The sequence below is a fragment of the Cibotium barometz genome, chromosome 11, assembly GCF_041138505.1.
Source record: "Cibotium barometz isolate CiBa-2024 chromosome 11, ASM4113850v1, whole genome shotgun sequence".
Lineage (NCBI taxonomy): Eukaryota > Viridiplantae > Streptophyta > Polypodiopsida > Cyatheales > Cibotiaceae > Cibotium > Cibotium barometz.
The window spans coordinates 12,288,092-12,304,439 of NC_141056.1; the positions used below are offsets into that span (position 1 = coordinate 12,288,092).

The 16,348-nt window shown below is 43.2% G+C and overlaps 1 protein-coding gene across 1 annotated transcript; it reads left to right on the forward strand.

Annotated features, from left to right (window-relative positions):
• Positions 1-4,937: 4,937 nt before the first annotated feature.
• LOC147633761 (uncharacterized) lies at positions 4,938-15,933 on the forward strand. The gene is made up of 2 exons (XM_086804790.1): positions 4,938-7,273; positions 15,221-15,933. Exons 1-2 carry the CDS (start codon positions 5,558-5,560, stop codon positions 15,596-15,598), a joined length of 2,094 nt encoding a protein of 697 aa, XP_086660916.1. The 5' UTR covers positions 4,938-5,557; the 3' UTR covers positions 15,599-15,933.
• Positions 15,934-16,348: the final 415 nt, after the last annotated feature.

The following is a 16,348-nucleotide window of genomic DNA, read 5'->3' on the forward strand; positions in this document are numbered from 1 at the left end:
ACTCGCACGCGAGTAACCATCCTTTATAGAGGTTATAGAGAAAAGCCTTAAGACCGAGGACAATCTGGAGGAATCCCCCTCTTTTCTTAGACAAGGGTATTTCCTAGTCAAGCTTGCAAAGCTACTAGGATAATCTTTACCTAGGATATCGTAGGGAGAGGCCCCGCATGAGTTACTCTACCCGGATTTGAATAGCTTCTACTAGATTTTGTAGTATAAATGAGGGGTAGGGTCCTCACAACTAGTATTTAAGCCTAAAGTTCTTAAAACCTAGGTTATATGGAGCTGTCATACTTAGGTGTTTCACAACCTTAGATTACTCCTGTGATGATCTTGGGTATGAATCTAAGGAGTCATTATCTATGAAGGAAGGTTGGGATTTTAGGTAGCCCTTGTCTTATGATGCACTACTTTGAGAGGATGTACCCTTGAGAGGATGTACCCTTGGTTTTAACAGTGGTGAGCATGTGGAAAGACCTGGTGGCCCTCCTGTCTGTGTAGGGCACTTCTACACCACTACATTGTTTATATACACCTCTACATGGAGACTTCAAGTCATATCAAAGACTTTATAGGATCATTAGCTTTTTTATACCACTTCCCAAGATAGCCACCACTCACCGAGTCATGGATTGTGTCTATTGTGGCATGTTGACTAGAGAGGATATTAGAGCTATGTGGGAGAGAGCCAAAAGAGACCATGAGAGCTCTGAGGAGGAGATTGAGGAGTCCTTAAACTAATGAATATCCTTTTACATAAATAAATGTTACATATAATGGAATGAAACTTTTGTTTTCATTTTTTCTTAAGAGCATAAGCTTCTTGTAAACTAACTTAAGTAAGTTTCTAAATTATTATACAAAATGTTTTTAAATTGTTATACGATCCGTAAACAATAATTTTGTGAAGATTAGATAATTCCAGTGCTTTTGAATTCTTAGTAGGCAATGGATTTATTTAGTCCCTAAAATAAATTATGTATGTTTATCTTTTCCCACGTTTTCATGAGACAATAATATTTTTTAATCACATAAGGATTCTCAAAAGAAAGATAGAATTGTGGATGCATCGAAGATGACTACTTGGCTATCAGCTCTTACTGGGATTGATGAAAGATGGAATGGATAAAGGGAAGATCTCTATCTGGCTGTCATGTCTTGCTGGGATTAATGAATGCCAGGATAGAATTGCATTTGCCTATGAAAGATTGTCCACTAGTTCCCATCTAGTTAGAGAATGAGTTATGAAGAACATATGGGATAACCTTTTCTATTAAAAATAGCACTTTTTGTGGAGAGCAAGAAGAAATAGAACATCGAACAAATTTTTCCTTTATATAGGCTTAAGCTATCAACAAGCCTATGTCCGAGAAAACCTCATTTTTCACAATGTTTATGGTGACATTGAGGTTAGTGAAGAAGTATTTTATACAGGGAGACAAACCCCTATCCTTAGGAGAGTTTATTACAAGGCTAAATTACTTGAGCTCATACCTCCCACATTGTAAGTTCATATATAATAACTGTGGAAGCAAGCTCACATTGTTTGGAAGTCATGCTAGAAATTAACAAGATAAAAAGATTGAGATTTAAAAGTATTTTGGTTAGGATGGCAAATAAAGGGATCAGGTTAGTGAATGAGTTGTGAATGGATGCAAGCTCTTACTATAGCTCAAAACCAAGCCGTAACCCCATACTCAGGAAGTAGTGAGCATAGCTTTTGAACATCTGGCCTCAAATAGAGATATGGCAGAGTGATGTTATTTGGAGTTTAAGGAATATTACTTTGATGAACTATATCAACATCTTTTCCTATGGTCACACTAATGGTTGCAAAAACCAAGAGGAGATTTATGGTTGAAATAAGTTGGGATCATCGATCCTTCTATGGATCGAACCTTAGCTCTTTGCCAATAATAGTTGGTAGAAGAGTATAATTTTTTTGGTAGCACCTCATTACCATTAGATGAGTACATCGCCAGACTTCATTATCTCTCAGTGTATTTAACACGAATAAAGTTTGTAATTTTTGGATACTGCCACCTCCCTTGATTGCTTTGTATCTTTGGGAGATAATTTGCAATGATGTAGTAAATTTGATAATACAATAAAACTTTTTACTTTTAAAATTTAAAGAGACATAAATACTTTGAAACTATGGGATAGGATCTCTAATGATGTAGTAAATTTGGCGAATATAATATATCTCTTCATGGAATAGGTGTGGGTGTCCTACTTGAGATGCTAGTTGGGGCCAGCCTTGAGGCTTCCCTTGGGGTAAGCCCTACCACTCCTAGCCTAAATGGTTTAGCATATTTTCTACCAACTTGTCCATGGGGCTTCCCTTCGTACAAGCCCTAACCCACTCTTGGTACAAGCCCTAACCCACTCTTGGCCTGAACGGTTTAGTAGATTTTTTACCAACTCGTCCATGCTCGTGTCCTTGGCTTAGACTCTAGCTGGTGCTGGTGGGCCACCCTTAGCCAACAAGGATTTGGATTATGCATGCCGTATCTCTTAGTTTAGGTGGACCACTTTTATATTTTTGTCTTGAAAGTTGTCTATTGCCTTGCAAACAACACATATCAAGGCTATAGTGTCTAGACCTATAGAGATAATAATGAAGCCTCGCAGTAACACATATGAAAGATGTAGTGTCTTAGATATGTAGAGATGATAATGAAGCCTCTTATTCTTGGGACTAATCATAAATCCATTGATGAGCAATAAGTGTTAGCCTCATGGGAAACACTCGCCTCCTGTGAAGATGTAGTATCTAGAACTAAAGAGATGGTCATGAAGCCTCTTACTCTCAAGATTGATCATAATCGATCAATGAGTGAGAAGTCATCTCGTCAGGCTACATCTCATATGGAGATACTTGGTTCTAGAAGTATAGTTCCACATTGTTTCACCCTCATCTTGCTTGAGGTTATAGATCTATGCGATGGGCCTCCATCTCGCTCCATTGGGCGAGAATCCTACAAGGAATGTGTGTCTCAAGACCTCGCTAGCCATTTCATGTAGGTTTAGAGACCTAAACCACTGGCTTTCCTTGCCTTCAAGGCAAAGTCTGAATGAATAGATCTTGGTGGGATCATCAATCCTTCCCAAGGCCTTGCAATTTTGATCAAACTTAGAATGGGATTTACATTTTCCATCAAATTTGATCATCGTCCTTGATATGTGGATTGACTTTGTTTTGCCCAACCGAGTCTCTAGGTAATTATGTTTGTTGCAAACCCCCATTTTCATTTCAAATACCATCATAAGCATATCTTTTGCATATTCACATGGCGGTGGAACGCAAGGGAGTGATTGTATAAACCCCTCTCTTTCAAGGTTTGGGATTTCTTGCCCCCCCATGGGGTTCAGTTGTGTAGTTTCCAACAGCACTCGTCTTACATTGGCTTGGCTTCGAGGTTGTTGGCTCACACTATGGAGACGACATGTATGTAAATTCCCTTGTGGATCCCTTTATCTTGAGGTATTCTCAAACATTGGCTCTTTACCCTTTCACGTGTTCCATATTCCTCGTCCGAATGGAGAAGAACTGGAACTTGGTTCCATGGTGAGCAAAATTAGGAGCCAAAATTTTGGGCTAGAAGATTATACATTTAGTATAAAAGTTGAGCATAGATTTTGGTAAAAAACTACTTCCATATCACAATAACTTGCTATGGATTTTGAAATACAAAGATAAAGTCGAATCCAATTGAGAAGAATAAGGGGGGTTCCATAAGTTCCAATAGAGAGAGAGAGAGAGAGAGAGAGAGAGAGAGAGAGAGAGAGAGAGGAGGAGGAGGAGGAGGATGAGAGATGCTTTTAACATAATAGGGACATGAAGCTCAACACTCCATGAAGAAGCGTGACATGATGAGACATGGGAATTGAACTCAAGACCTTGTGGAACAAGTGATTCGTCTACTACCACTAGGCTAAAGCCATGAGAGAGAGAGAGCGAGAGAGAGAGAGAGAGAGAGGAGGAGGAGGAGGAGGAGGAGGAGGAGGAGGAGGAGGAGGAGGAAACGTGGAAGCTCTTAAAAAGCTAGGAGGCTTCCCTCCTTACTTTGACAATAGAGGCTTATGCACAAAATAAAATTCAAAAAAAGGCTTACCTTGCTTTGCAAGTTAGTCCAAAAATGCACGGGGAATCCCACAAAGATTAAACATTGAGGGGAGAAGGGAATTAAACAGGGCCAAGAGTTGGGTTTTACTACTTTTTTAAAAATGGGGCCAAGGCTTAATTTAACATGCCCTTGCTAAAGAGTTGGGTTTCACTACTTTTTTTTTAAAAAGTCTAATTATGTTATATTATATATTACTACTTGCCCACCACTAGCAGCAACAGTGTAGAGAGTAGGGGTAGAACTAGTGATGCTGCTTACCAACTCCACTACAACATCGGGGACCTCACTTCTTTTATTTAAAAGAACAAAATTCTTAATGGTTCCTAATGGCTTTTGTTCCTCTCTAAATTTATAGCTACTCAAGGGATGCTCTGATGGCTACCAAAAATCAGTTTGAACATGAAGAGAAAAATCCAAAGGAAATTCCTATGGTGGTTAAAGAGGAGGAGGGGGTGGGAAGAGAGGCATTGCAGAGAGAGAGAGAGAGAGAGAGAGAGAGAGAGAGAGAGAGAGAGAGAGAGAGAGAGAGAGAGAGAGATTTATAGAGAAATCTTTTTAAATAAGAGAGGGTACTAAAAACTATAAGTGCCAAAGGGTTGCATTTAAAATTGAGTCTCCTCCACTAATTAAATCATAAGGTTTTGATGTGGCAGTTCAAATTTAAATAAAATTCGAACTGCCACATGTCATTCACCTAACTAAGGTTCAAAAGAGACCTTTAACCTTAATAACCCCACCATCACTAAGGCTCACCATACCTTTCCACCGTTGCTAATTAATTATTGTGCAAACTGAATTTTTGGTCCCATATTTGGTTGGTCTTGTTAACCTCAGTGTATACCGAGAAAAACAGAAAGTAATTTAAAAAAAGGAAAAAGGAAAAAGGCAGGGAGTGTGTTTGCGCCTTTTACAGGTCAGATTGTTTGGTGAACCTGTCTGTGGTGCAGCTTCTTCTCTGTCTCCAAAACCGCTGAGCTTGCACAGAGAAGAAGACAAGCCATCCATGTAAATGTTATAAACATCCTTCTGTGTCTGCGTTTTGGTCACGTTTGTAAGAAGGCAGGAGGAAGACGGCGCAGCAGCTCTTCACCCTAGTGTTTTCCTGATGAGCTCACAATCTAGGGTTTCTTTATGTAATGGTTTACACAGGTTAGAGGTCCCTCACGCAAGGCTTTACACAGGTTGGGGTTTCCCGATTCAAGGCTTTTCACAGTTTAGGGTTTCGTTATAGTCAGGGATTCCTGATGCCTTAGGTTTTCTTCTGAAACTTCCAGTAGTGCAAACAAGTGAAAACTTTTTGATTGACATGGTTTTCTGATGCAAACGCACTAAAGGGTTTCTGATGCAATCACAACTTAGGGTTTTCTGCAACGTATCTAGGGTTCTATGATGCAGAAACAGAGGCCTTGAGATTCTATATTGACACGATGGCCCATTTATCAAGCGAAGAGGTGGCCAAGTATTTGCATAGCCCTATTCATGTTGCCGTTGCACGCAAAGATTATGTGGCCTTGCAAAGGATCATTTCTGCACTGCCCCGACTGGCAAAAGCAGGTGAGGTCCGGACTGAAACTGATGCCATTGCCGAGGAGCTTCGGGCAGAGGCGCTATCTTCTGTTTTAGATAGAAGAGATGTGCCAGGAAGAGAGACTCCTCTGCACCTAGCTGTCAGAATGGGAGATGCCACTGCTGTGGAAATCCTGATGGGGGCTGGAGTCGACTGGAGCTTGCAGAACGAGCAGGGATGGAGTGCCTTGCAAGAGGCTATCTGTGCCCGGGAAGAAGCCATTGCCATGGTCATCATGAGGTACTATCAACCCATGGCTTGGGCAAAGTGGTGCAGGAGGTTACCGAGAGTCATTGCCACCATGCGCGACATGAGAGACTTCTACATGGAGCTCACCTTCCATTTTGAGAGCTCTGTCATCCCCTTCATCGGAAGGATTGCCCCCTCTGACACGTACCGAATTTGGAAGCGCGGGTCTAACCTCCGAGCTGACATGACTCTTGCAGGATTCGATGGATTCCGGATTCAAAGGTCGGATCAGAGCTTTCTGTTTCTTGGGGAAGGTAGCAATGATGGGAAGCTGTTTCTAGGCTCACTTTGCATGCTGAATCACAAGGACAAAGAAATTATGAATGCTTTGGAGGGGGCTGGCACTCAACCGACAGAAGCCGAGATCGCGCAAGAAGTTGCAGCCATGTCGCAAACAAACATGTACCGACCTGGGATAGATGTCACACAAGCAGAGCTTTTTCCTCAGTTGACATGGAGACGGCAAGAGAGGACAGAGATGGTTGGACAGTGGAAGGCCAAGTTGTACGACATGCACCATGTGATGGTCAGTGTTAAGTCAAGGAGAGTTCCAGGTGCAATGACTGATGAGGAGTTCTTTGGGGAATCAGAGGTTACTAGAGAAGAAGGTGATCTAGAAGAAGATCTTGCAGAGTTTCTTACAGAAGATGAAAAGAAACAGCTAGAAACAGCTCTGAAAATGGAGAGTGTGGGTGTAGATGAGGATGGTTATGGAGATGGAAGGCCCTACTTGGGAATCTCCAACATTTCTTCACACCCCTGTGGTGTTGATGGTTTCAAGGAGAACCAGTCTCATTTGAGTTCCTTATCTGGGCTGGACCAGAACAGGGCTGAGAAGGGTGACAAAAAAGGATGGTTTGGTTGGGGTAGACGGAGCTTCAAACAGGATGGGTTAAAGAAGATGGCACCTCCTAGAAGTTCTCTGTGCATTGATGAGAAAGTGAGTGATCTCTTAGGAGACAATTCACCTGGTGGGTATCATCTGCCAAAGGGCTCCAAATACCAAGGGGGTTGCAGGTCTGTTGACAGGCGGGTTTCTGATTTTAGGCCAGATGAGAGCTACATGTACAGAAATGACAGAGATATAAGAAAAGATGCTGCCAGTGAACAACAAGCAAGGAAGCGGAGGGTTATGCCAAGCAATGGAAGTGGAGAAAACGAGTACAAGAAGGGTCTTCGACCTGTGCTTTGGCTGACACCCACTTTCCCTTTAAAAACCGAAGAACTGCTACCGTTATTAGATATCCTTGCAGACAAAGTGAAAGCCATTCGTCGACTAAGGGAGCTACTCACCACAAAGCTTCCAGTAGGAACATTTCCTGTGAAGGTATTTAGGTTCAAAATGTTTTTGGTTTATGCTTATTCTTTTATATCTACATCCTTTGAGTTGGTCACTTGAAGTTGCAACTACTTTAGTGGTTGGATCGGGGGTCAAATTGGTTTACTTCTAATGCATATGCAAGTCATTGATGTTTAGAGTGTACCATATCATAGCCTATACCAATTACAATGGGACTTTGTTATACTTGACTTAGTTTGGTTGAAGGTGAGGAGCCTAAACTATGTGCATGAGGACGGAGTTAGAGCTTGGGTGAACTTTGTGCTTTGGATTAGTGTTGTGTGCACTTAGCAGAGATTTGGTGAGCTAGAGCATGTATGGCTAGCTTTGAATAGGGTTAAAGATGGCATAAGTAGGACAAGTTGCTCACAAGAGGGGCACACATGACAAGGTCTATAAACAATAAATACACATGGATTTTTGTAACTGATTTGGGGGTTCACACCATAGTCACAGGGGATGGCCATTTTCAAACCTCGAGACGGTGGGATGGCAGAATATTCCCGTCCCCCGTTCACCCGTTCCCCCATCGTACACACACCATAATCACAAGGGATGGGTATTTTGGACCGTTCCCCGTCCCCGTTTCCCGTCCCATGTGACTATGGTTCACACACAACTATTAATGCAATTAAACACTTAAATAAAGGCACTTACTTTATCCACTTCAAATACAGGTACACTTAAGACTTTGACACACTACATTCTTCTTTCCCGGAGTGTGTACAATCTGAAAATGGAACATAGAAAGAAAATTCGCCATTCTCATTTGCTTCTCTGAGAGCTTTGTTTGAGATAGAAAGTACCTCAAAGTTTGGTGATCCGTTTTAACTATAAATTTAGTCCCAGAAGATAATGCTTCCATATTTTCAAGACATGAATTACAGCCAAGAGCTCTTTTTCATAAATGTCCATATGGATCTCTGCATCATGCAACCTACGGCTTTTATAGGCCATTGCATGACCCTCTTGATTGAGGACAACTCCCATGCAATTCCCACAAGCATCACATTCCACCGTGAATGGCTTTTGCAAGTCCGGAATGATCAATACAGGCCCACATATGATAGCATCCTTGAGTTGGTAGAAGGCATCTTGTTTATCATGGGTCCATTTGAAAGTGGCTTTCTTCTTTGTAAGCTCATGTAATGGCGAGGCAATCTTGGCAAAATGCCTTATGAACCTCCTATAATATAAGCATAATCCAAGAAAGCTACGGACCTTATACACAGTAGCTCTAGCCAATTCCAAATTGTTTCAACCTTAGCAGGATCCATTCTCACACCCTCTTTGGATACAATGTGCCCCAAATAGTGTATTTCTGAGAGAAAGAACTCACTTTTCTTGGCATTTATGAAGAGTTATGCTTTTACAACTCTTCAAACACTGTGGCCAAGTGAATCCTATGCTCTTGCTTGTTCTTGGAGAAAATCAAGATATCATCAAAGAATACATGGGTGAATTTACGATGGACTCGAAAGATCCTGTCCATCATACGGTTAAATGTTGCGGGGAATTGGTAAGGCCAAAAGGCATCACCAAAAACTCAAGCTATCCTGAATGCGGTCTTATGGACATCTTGGGGTACCACACGAATCTGGTGATGACCACTCTTCAAATCGATGCGGCTAAAACAAGCCGAACCATCAAGTTTATCCAAGATCTTATCTATGCGCGGAATCGGAAATCGATTCTTGAAGGTGAGCTTGTTTAGAGCTTGGTAATCTAGGTATATACGGAATGATCCATCTTTCTTTTGCACAAGATGCACAGGAGAGCAAGAAGGTGAGGAGCTTGGCTGAACCAAACCCTTCTCCAAAAGCTCATTAACTTGCTTCATGATTTTCTCTTGTTGTGTGGCACTCACACCGTATATGGATTTATTAGGTGGGGAATTACTTGGCACAAGATCTATATGATGATCCTCGGGCCTCTCAGGAGGTAGCTCTCCTGGCAATGCATCAGCAAAACAATCTCTATATGCATTAAGAAAATTCAGCCTATCTTGAGTCAAATCATCCACATTCACATTACTTTGTTCAATCTTATCACGAACAAAAACCAAGTACGTAGAAAGACTCTTTTTCATTGCCTTATTAATTTGGATGTGTAATACAACTGGGATGGAATCTCCCTCTTTGCCAACATCAATGACATGCATGCGGCCTTTATGCATAAAAGTGATCCTGTTTGTTTTACTCTTTGTAGGGCTCAAGCCTATGATGCCATGGCTTACCAAGCAATACATCACATCCATTCAGAGGAGCAATCAAGAAGTGCTCACGATCCAGATAACCTTGTATGTGTATGCACAACTTCCCAATAAGAGGAGTAACCTGCACCTCTTTGCCAACAAAAGCGGCCTCTGCCTCGATCTGGGGTCCCATGTTCCCACGCTCTATGCCCACGGCGGCTGCTATCTGTGTAGAGACGAAGTTATCTATCGCACAATCATCAAACATAAACAAGGCAGGCTGATCCTTGATTTGCCCCGAAGCTTTTCATACCACTCTCTCATGCTCAGTGATACCTTGCACATCAGGAACGGCATGCACATTAACCTTAGGTTGCTTGTCCTCTTGCTTTTGCTTGCAGTTTGGGCATTGCCTAAACATTGCTACCACAAGAAAAGCATTTCCCCTCTTTTGCATATTTCTCCCTTGCTTGGGAGTCAAGCCAAACTTGTGCTTCTTTGGCCCATTATGCTTAGATGAGGTATTTTCTACCTTACCTCCCTTTTGGGCTTCCCAAAAGTTCTTTTTAGGTGGCTGTCCACCTTTTTACAGGTTTGGGACAGCCCTCTCTTTGCCCTTGGAACCCCCATTATCTTGCTTAATTTTAAGCACCAATTGCTCCGAAGCAAGAGCAGATGCTATGAGCTGCTTAAGGATGTGTTTCGGGTGCAATTCCATGCCCGATCGGTAGACTGGTTGCAACCCAAAGCGAAACTTCCTTTTCTTCTCATCTTCGGAACACTTTTATGTGAGAGTTTGCTCCGCATTTGGAGGCAAAAATTGGGCATAAAATCTGTCCTTGAACTCTTTCCAAGTGCAAACGGGTTCTTTGGAGGTCTTTTCGGTGATACACCAATGTGCGGCTGTCCCCTTCAAGAACATGCTTGCATGGCGGACTTTGGACTTCTTGGTGAAGTCCTCATCACTGAAAGCAATGTCAAATTGTGCCACAAATGCTAGCACCTTAGATGCATCATACATCCCATGAAAGACATCAAACTTGACAGACTTATCACTTGCCTTAAACTCCTTGAGCTTTTTAGCAATGTGACTCATGTTCTTCCCTCTTCCTCTTCCCCTTATCCAACGGGACAGCCCTCTCTGCATGGGCTTCATGAGCAACCAAAGGTGTTTCATGAGGCACGGTGGCATGTGCTCTATGAATCTGTGGCCTAGATGCATGTGACCTCCTTGAATGATACATTGTCTCACCACGAGACAACGCAATGGGCAAAGTTTTTCGGCTTGCATGCCGACCACTCTCACCATTAAGTACATGCTTTGAATCCACTAGGCCATCATGCCTTCCACTGGCTCCAACATGCACATACCTATTTCCTCGTCCCATGTGGAGTAGATGCATGGCGAGAAGTGACTGACACCTCTTCCCTGTGCACATATGATATCAACCGTTGAGATGTTGGGTCACCATGCTTCAAACGAGGTGGATTCTTGAACATTAACTCCTCATCCTCTCCCTCTTTGAGATCACTCTTTCGGATGAGATAGGAGAGTGCCAATTCCCTTGGCTTCTTGCACTTCATGAGCCATAGACTCAAAGGTCATATCCACCATAGCATCAATTTTCTTTGCTTAAATGACACTTTGTACATGAGGATCTTCATGCAAAAATTTCAGCTCTTGCTCCTTTGCTTGCAAAAGTTTCTTCATGTGTTCCAATTCAACCCTCAATGCATTGGGCTCATCCTCATGCATAGGCTCTTTTCCACGGGATGGCTGTTCCTTCAAAGCACTGTCATAAACCCTCTCAAGGGGCTTGTGCCTTCCCTGCAATGCATCAGAATTTCGAGAGGCACTTGATTGACCCCTTGAATTTGGCACTTCCAAAGGATTGCCTTGGCTGTCCATTGAGTCAAGTGTCTATGTGATTGCTTCCAATTTCAAAACACCGTGTCCCTTCTTGAGAAAGAGAACGACTGGGCTTTGATACCAATGCTCCCCATGGGAGACCAACCACAATCGGAAAACAAGTGCACAAGCTCAGATCACTTAACCTTGATAAATAATGTACAACATAATCATCCACAAATCTGAAAATAACAAAACAAAACTTGACACCACCACTGGGGCCGGAAAGGCCGACCCTCCCCTCAATATAAAATGTATTTCTTGGAGTATTTGATGATTACAAGTTTCACGGGCTTATGGGCTAGGTTCCTCCATATATGGAGTGAATACCAATGAATCGAATACCATAGATGTTGTCGGTGACGAAACCATTTGTTGATGAAGACCGTGTCACAAACAGTCTCCCACCTTCACTGGGCTAGGCACTCACACTACACTGGTCTTCCGGGACCGTGCACCATTAGGCACGGCCGTACTAACACCTGGCATGGTGATTCACCACGGAGTGAGGAAAACCTGGTACTCCAAATGAAAGCTTTGTTCCTAAATTCTTAGGTCCACTGACCTTCACTGGCTCTCAAAACTTGAGAGCACGGTCAGGGCAAGCACAGAGAAAATAGGATCTCACAGAATCCGAGAGAGAGAGAGAGAGAGAGAGAGAGAGAGAGAGAGAGAGAGGAAGAAGAAGAAGAAGAAGCATTTGCAAAAGAAACTCTGCAAAACAGAATTCTTGCTAGACATGAGAGGAGAACTTCTTTTACTGGATGAATGACCCACTGCCATTTCCACGTGTAGCTAAACAATTCAGCCAACTTGTTGATTCGAACTCAGGTGTAGACTAGTTTGGGGTAGGTACTAGCTGAATGGAGCATTAAACATGTTGCACAAGGGCTGGTACGGGTTGGTACTTGCTGTATCAGTCCGGAAAGGAGGGAAGACAACAAAGCCCTGTTTCAGTCCATCGGGTAAGAGAAAAAGTGTCGGGTTTGTTGCAATCCACCAGAGACAGAGAGAGTTGGATTCTGTTTCAGCATGCCGCCAAGGAGAGAGAGAGAGAGAGAGTCGGGTTCCGTTTCAACATGCCGGTAGAGAGAGAGAGAGAGAGAATTTGGTTCCGTTTCAACACGTCGGAAGAGAGAGAGTCGGGCTGGCGAAGGCTTAGTCTTACGTGGCCCCCATCCAGCCTCCCTACATGTGCTTATTTAACATAGCAAGTATTGTTTACACTAAACTTTCTTCAAATGAATTTTTGGGCACCCCAATAAGTTGGGCCTTGGTCACTTTAAAATATTGTCCACCCACTTACTATTATGTGTGAACTTGCAAGCCTCATAAATTCACAGGTTAGAATAACAATATTAAAATAAATGAATACACTATACTTACCACTTATTCACATGCAACAAAACATGTCAGAAGACAGGGCAAGCTACACGGCTCATTGGTAGGCATCCCCGCTCAGTAAGTGGCACATCATAGCAGGCAAATACACAAATACAAGTCACGCGAAAACAGTTTCAGACATGCAAAGATGAATGCACGTGCACATGTAATGAACAAAATCTCCCTTTCATGAAACTTGTACAAAACAATCTAGTCAGGCATGAATTTGGTGTGACAAAATGTGAAAACACTGGCCTTCCTATGGAGTGACAGTACAATCCCATAGGCAAGACGCGGTACAAATATGGGTCCTTCCATGGAATGACAATCCCATGGACAAGATACCGTCTTGGTCATACACGGGTGGCACGATACAGGCTCCCATCCATATGACACGATCTTGGTCACACACGGGTGGCACAAAACTGGCTCCCGTCCATGTGACACAAAGTAATTGATCCTTTCACATGAGACACGGGCCTGGCCTCATGTGAACATGACACAAATCTAGCCGCTCTATGGAGTGACAATCGCATAGAAGTGGGAGTAGAAATGTAGATGGACCAAATGGACGGCCAAATGGTGGCAATTGACCAGAACCTCGTCTTCAGTACCTGAAGAGAACAGAATGACGTAGTCTTACCAAGAGATTTTGGAATAGATAAAGACAGGTTGGCTAAAGCGCAAGAGGCCTACACTCGAAAGGCCAATAAAGACTTCGGATTAAGAAGCAAAGACTGAAATAGGTGGGCAAGTGATGCCCAAAGTTACTGTTCAGGAGTTCCAACCCTTTCCTATCTAGAGAAAGATCAACGAGGTTTCAATGAAGTTGAAGCTACCTCCGAGCTGGACTATGCACGATGTGTTCCATGTCAGTTGGCTGAAACCATATGCAGGTCCAATCCCTTCAGAAGTGAAAGACGAAGTGGAACCATACATAGTTGATGAAGCTAAAAAGATGGTTCCAGAACATATCCTTTTGCACTGCTTCAAGCATGGCTCAAGCCGACAGTTCCTCATGAAGTTTCAAGGCCGAGGGACTCACGAAGCGGTTTGGCTTGACAAAGAATTCTTTGACGACTATTCGGCTTTATTGATGGACTATTTGGAGGCAATGCCGCTTCCATCAAGTTAAGCAAAAGGTGATGTCACATGCATCGTGCACTTGGATGCCACGTGGACATATCTGAACAAGGTGGTGCAGGACCTAGAGTGGAAACTGGTCCCATGTGAGCCCAGTCCGGGATGAGTCAGCTAGGGTTCCACTCTACGTGTCCAAGGTCAGGTGTGCATTGTCCTGCACATGAAGTAGTGCTAGTTCGTACTGTGAGAGTCTCCCTCTGGAATGATGTCAGGTGTCCTGAGTAGTTGGTTTGCAACTGGTTGCTAGACATTTGTAGAAGCATTTAGGTTGCATGTAGAAAAGGGGGCAGCCCTTTGGGCTACCCCGGAAAGGGAATGAATACCCCTTTCACTTGACTTCTTTTAGGCCACCCTAAAGAGGGCCAAGAGGCTCAAGACGGGGCCAGCATGCTGTCGGCCAGCCCCAGGGTGGCCTGGACAGCAAGGTGGCCAGGCCCAGGGGCCTGGGCTGCCTGTCAGCCAGCCTTGTTGGCCTTGGCCAGCCGGTCGGCCAAGCCATGGTGGCTGCCTGCAGCAGACAGGACAGTCCACAAGGTGGCCAGAACACAGCGCAAGGCGGCCAGCATATTAGATAGTGTGAAAACACTAAAAAGCAGTCATTTGCATGAGAACCTGGGTGTGGGGGAAAAAGCAACTGGCCGACCCCTATAAGAGCCAGCCGACCAGCACATTCTTGTCCTATAAATAGGCAAGGCAGAATTCAGTCCATTCATCTCATAATTCACACAGGGCAGGTGTGTTCCATGGCCCAGGACAGCCAAGGGGAGTGCTCTAGCCAAGGTGAAGAGTGCAGGTCAAGAACCAGTCTTTATTTACAGATTTACATCATTCTAATAAAGCAAATACACCATTCGTGGTGGGGGCCTATTGAGGGTATTCGGGACCAATTACTGTGTCCTCTTCTCCCTCTCCCTCTCTCTCTCTCTCTCTCTTTCTGCACATCTTTCTCTATGCTGTGCGTTATCTTCGTTGCAAACGATTGCTGAATTCTGTGTTGAAGTTAACGATTCTTCCACCGAGCTTCCACATGTTACAAGCCATCTCTTCCAAGTGGTGGGTTCGTCGAATGAATGTAGTTAGTGGATATATCAATGTGCACTGGGGCAAGCATTTTGCTCAGCTTAGGGTAGATGTGGGATGGAGGGTTTTGAGTGGATGAGGCGTGACTAGTCCACTGCACCATAATTGGTTGCAATCTGCACTGGTCTTTTGTGTTTTTTAAGAAAGTACTAGTGTTGCTTTGTTGGGCAGTAATAAAATAATCAAATAAATATCTTGCAGGAATTAACAATCTTTGTGCTTTCAGGTTGCAATACCTGTCATTCCTACCATCCGAGTTATTGTTACCTTTACTAAGTTCGAAGAATTACTGCCAATTGAGGAGTTTGCCACCCCGCCCAGTAGCCCGGAACATCTGCATGATGTGAAGAGCAAGGATGACGGTGATACCTCTCAACCTTCCAACTCTTGGCTCTCATGGATTAAGGGCTCTGCAAGTAGTATGGTGGGGATGTCCGGTTCTTCTGAAGAGAGCTCCGAAGAAGCCATTGATCCATTTGCCATTCCAAGTGACTATGTGTGGACAAGTATGGATGCCAAGAAACACAATAGCAAGGACAAAAGGTCCAAAAAGAAAGGGAAAAAGCCAGCTCAGGATGGCTTTGAGCATGTGGAAAACAGATGATTGACAATTCAAGGGGCAGAATCTCACCTCAATGTGCTCTCATTGTTAAGCTATCTTGCCTTTTGTAGATGATGTTTAGTGTAAGCACTTCTCAGACAATTCAAGCTTGGGTTAAATGTTCTTTGAGTCTAAAAGTGCTTAATTCGTGCATGTGTCTACAACCATGGTCTCAGCACAAAGACCAGGCCTTTTTACCCCCAGAATTTCGAAAATTGGATCTACCGTTTCTCCTTTTAGTCTTCTTAATTATTATTTGGAACATTGTGAACCACTACATTTTCTTTGTTTGCTGTCACAAGACCTGACTATATTTTGATTTCCAGGCCTTTTTTAAAGAATTTCTTGTGCAGTTGCCAGTTACGTGCTTAAACAGTAGTGTGTTTGGCTGAAGAAGAGGGGGGGGAAAACTACGGGAAAAAAAAAGTTCACAATAGTATGCACACGCAATGAAGGAACTGAGCTTAACAATACAACCCACCATGCAGGTATTGATCGGATATCCACCATAAATTTACTTTGGTAATTGTTGGAAGCCTTGAAGGGAAATCCACCATAAATTTACTTTGGTAATTGTTGGAAGCCTTTGATTATTGTGTTTACAGTAATGAATGGAAGCGTTTGAATTGTGGTGATTCTTAGAACATGCTCGGCAACATAAACCATCATTTTTACTGTTGGCTAATATGTGCATATCTTGGTGTCATAGCCAAGTCCGTGGGCCATGTGTGCTCCATGTGGTGGTACGGGAAG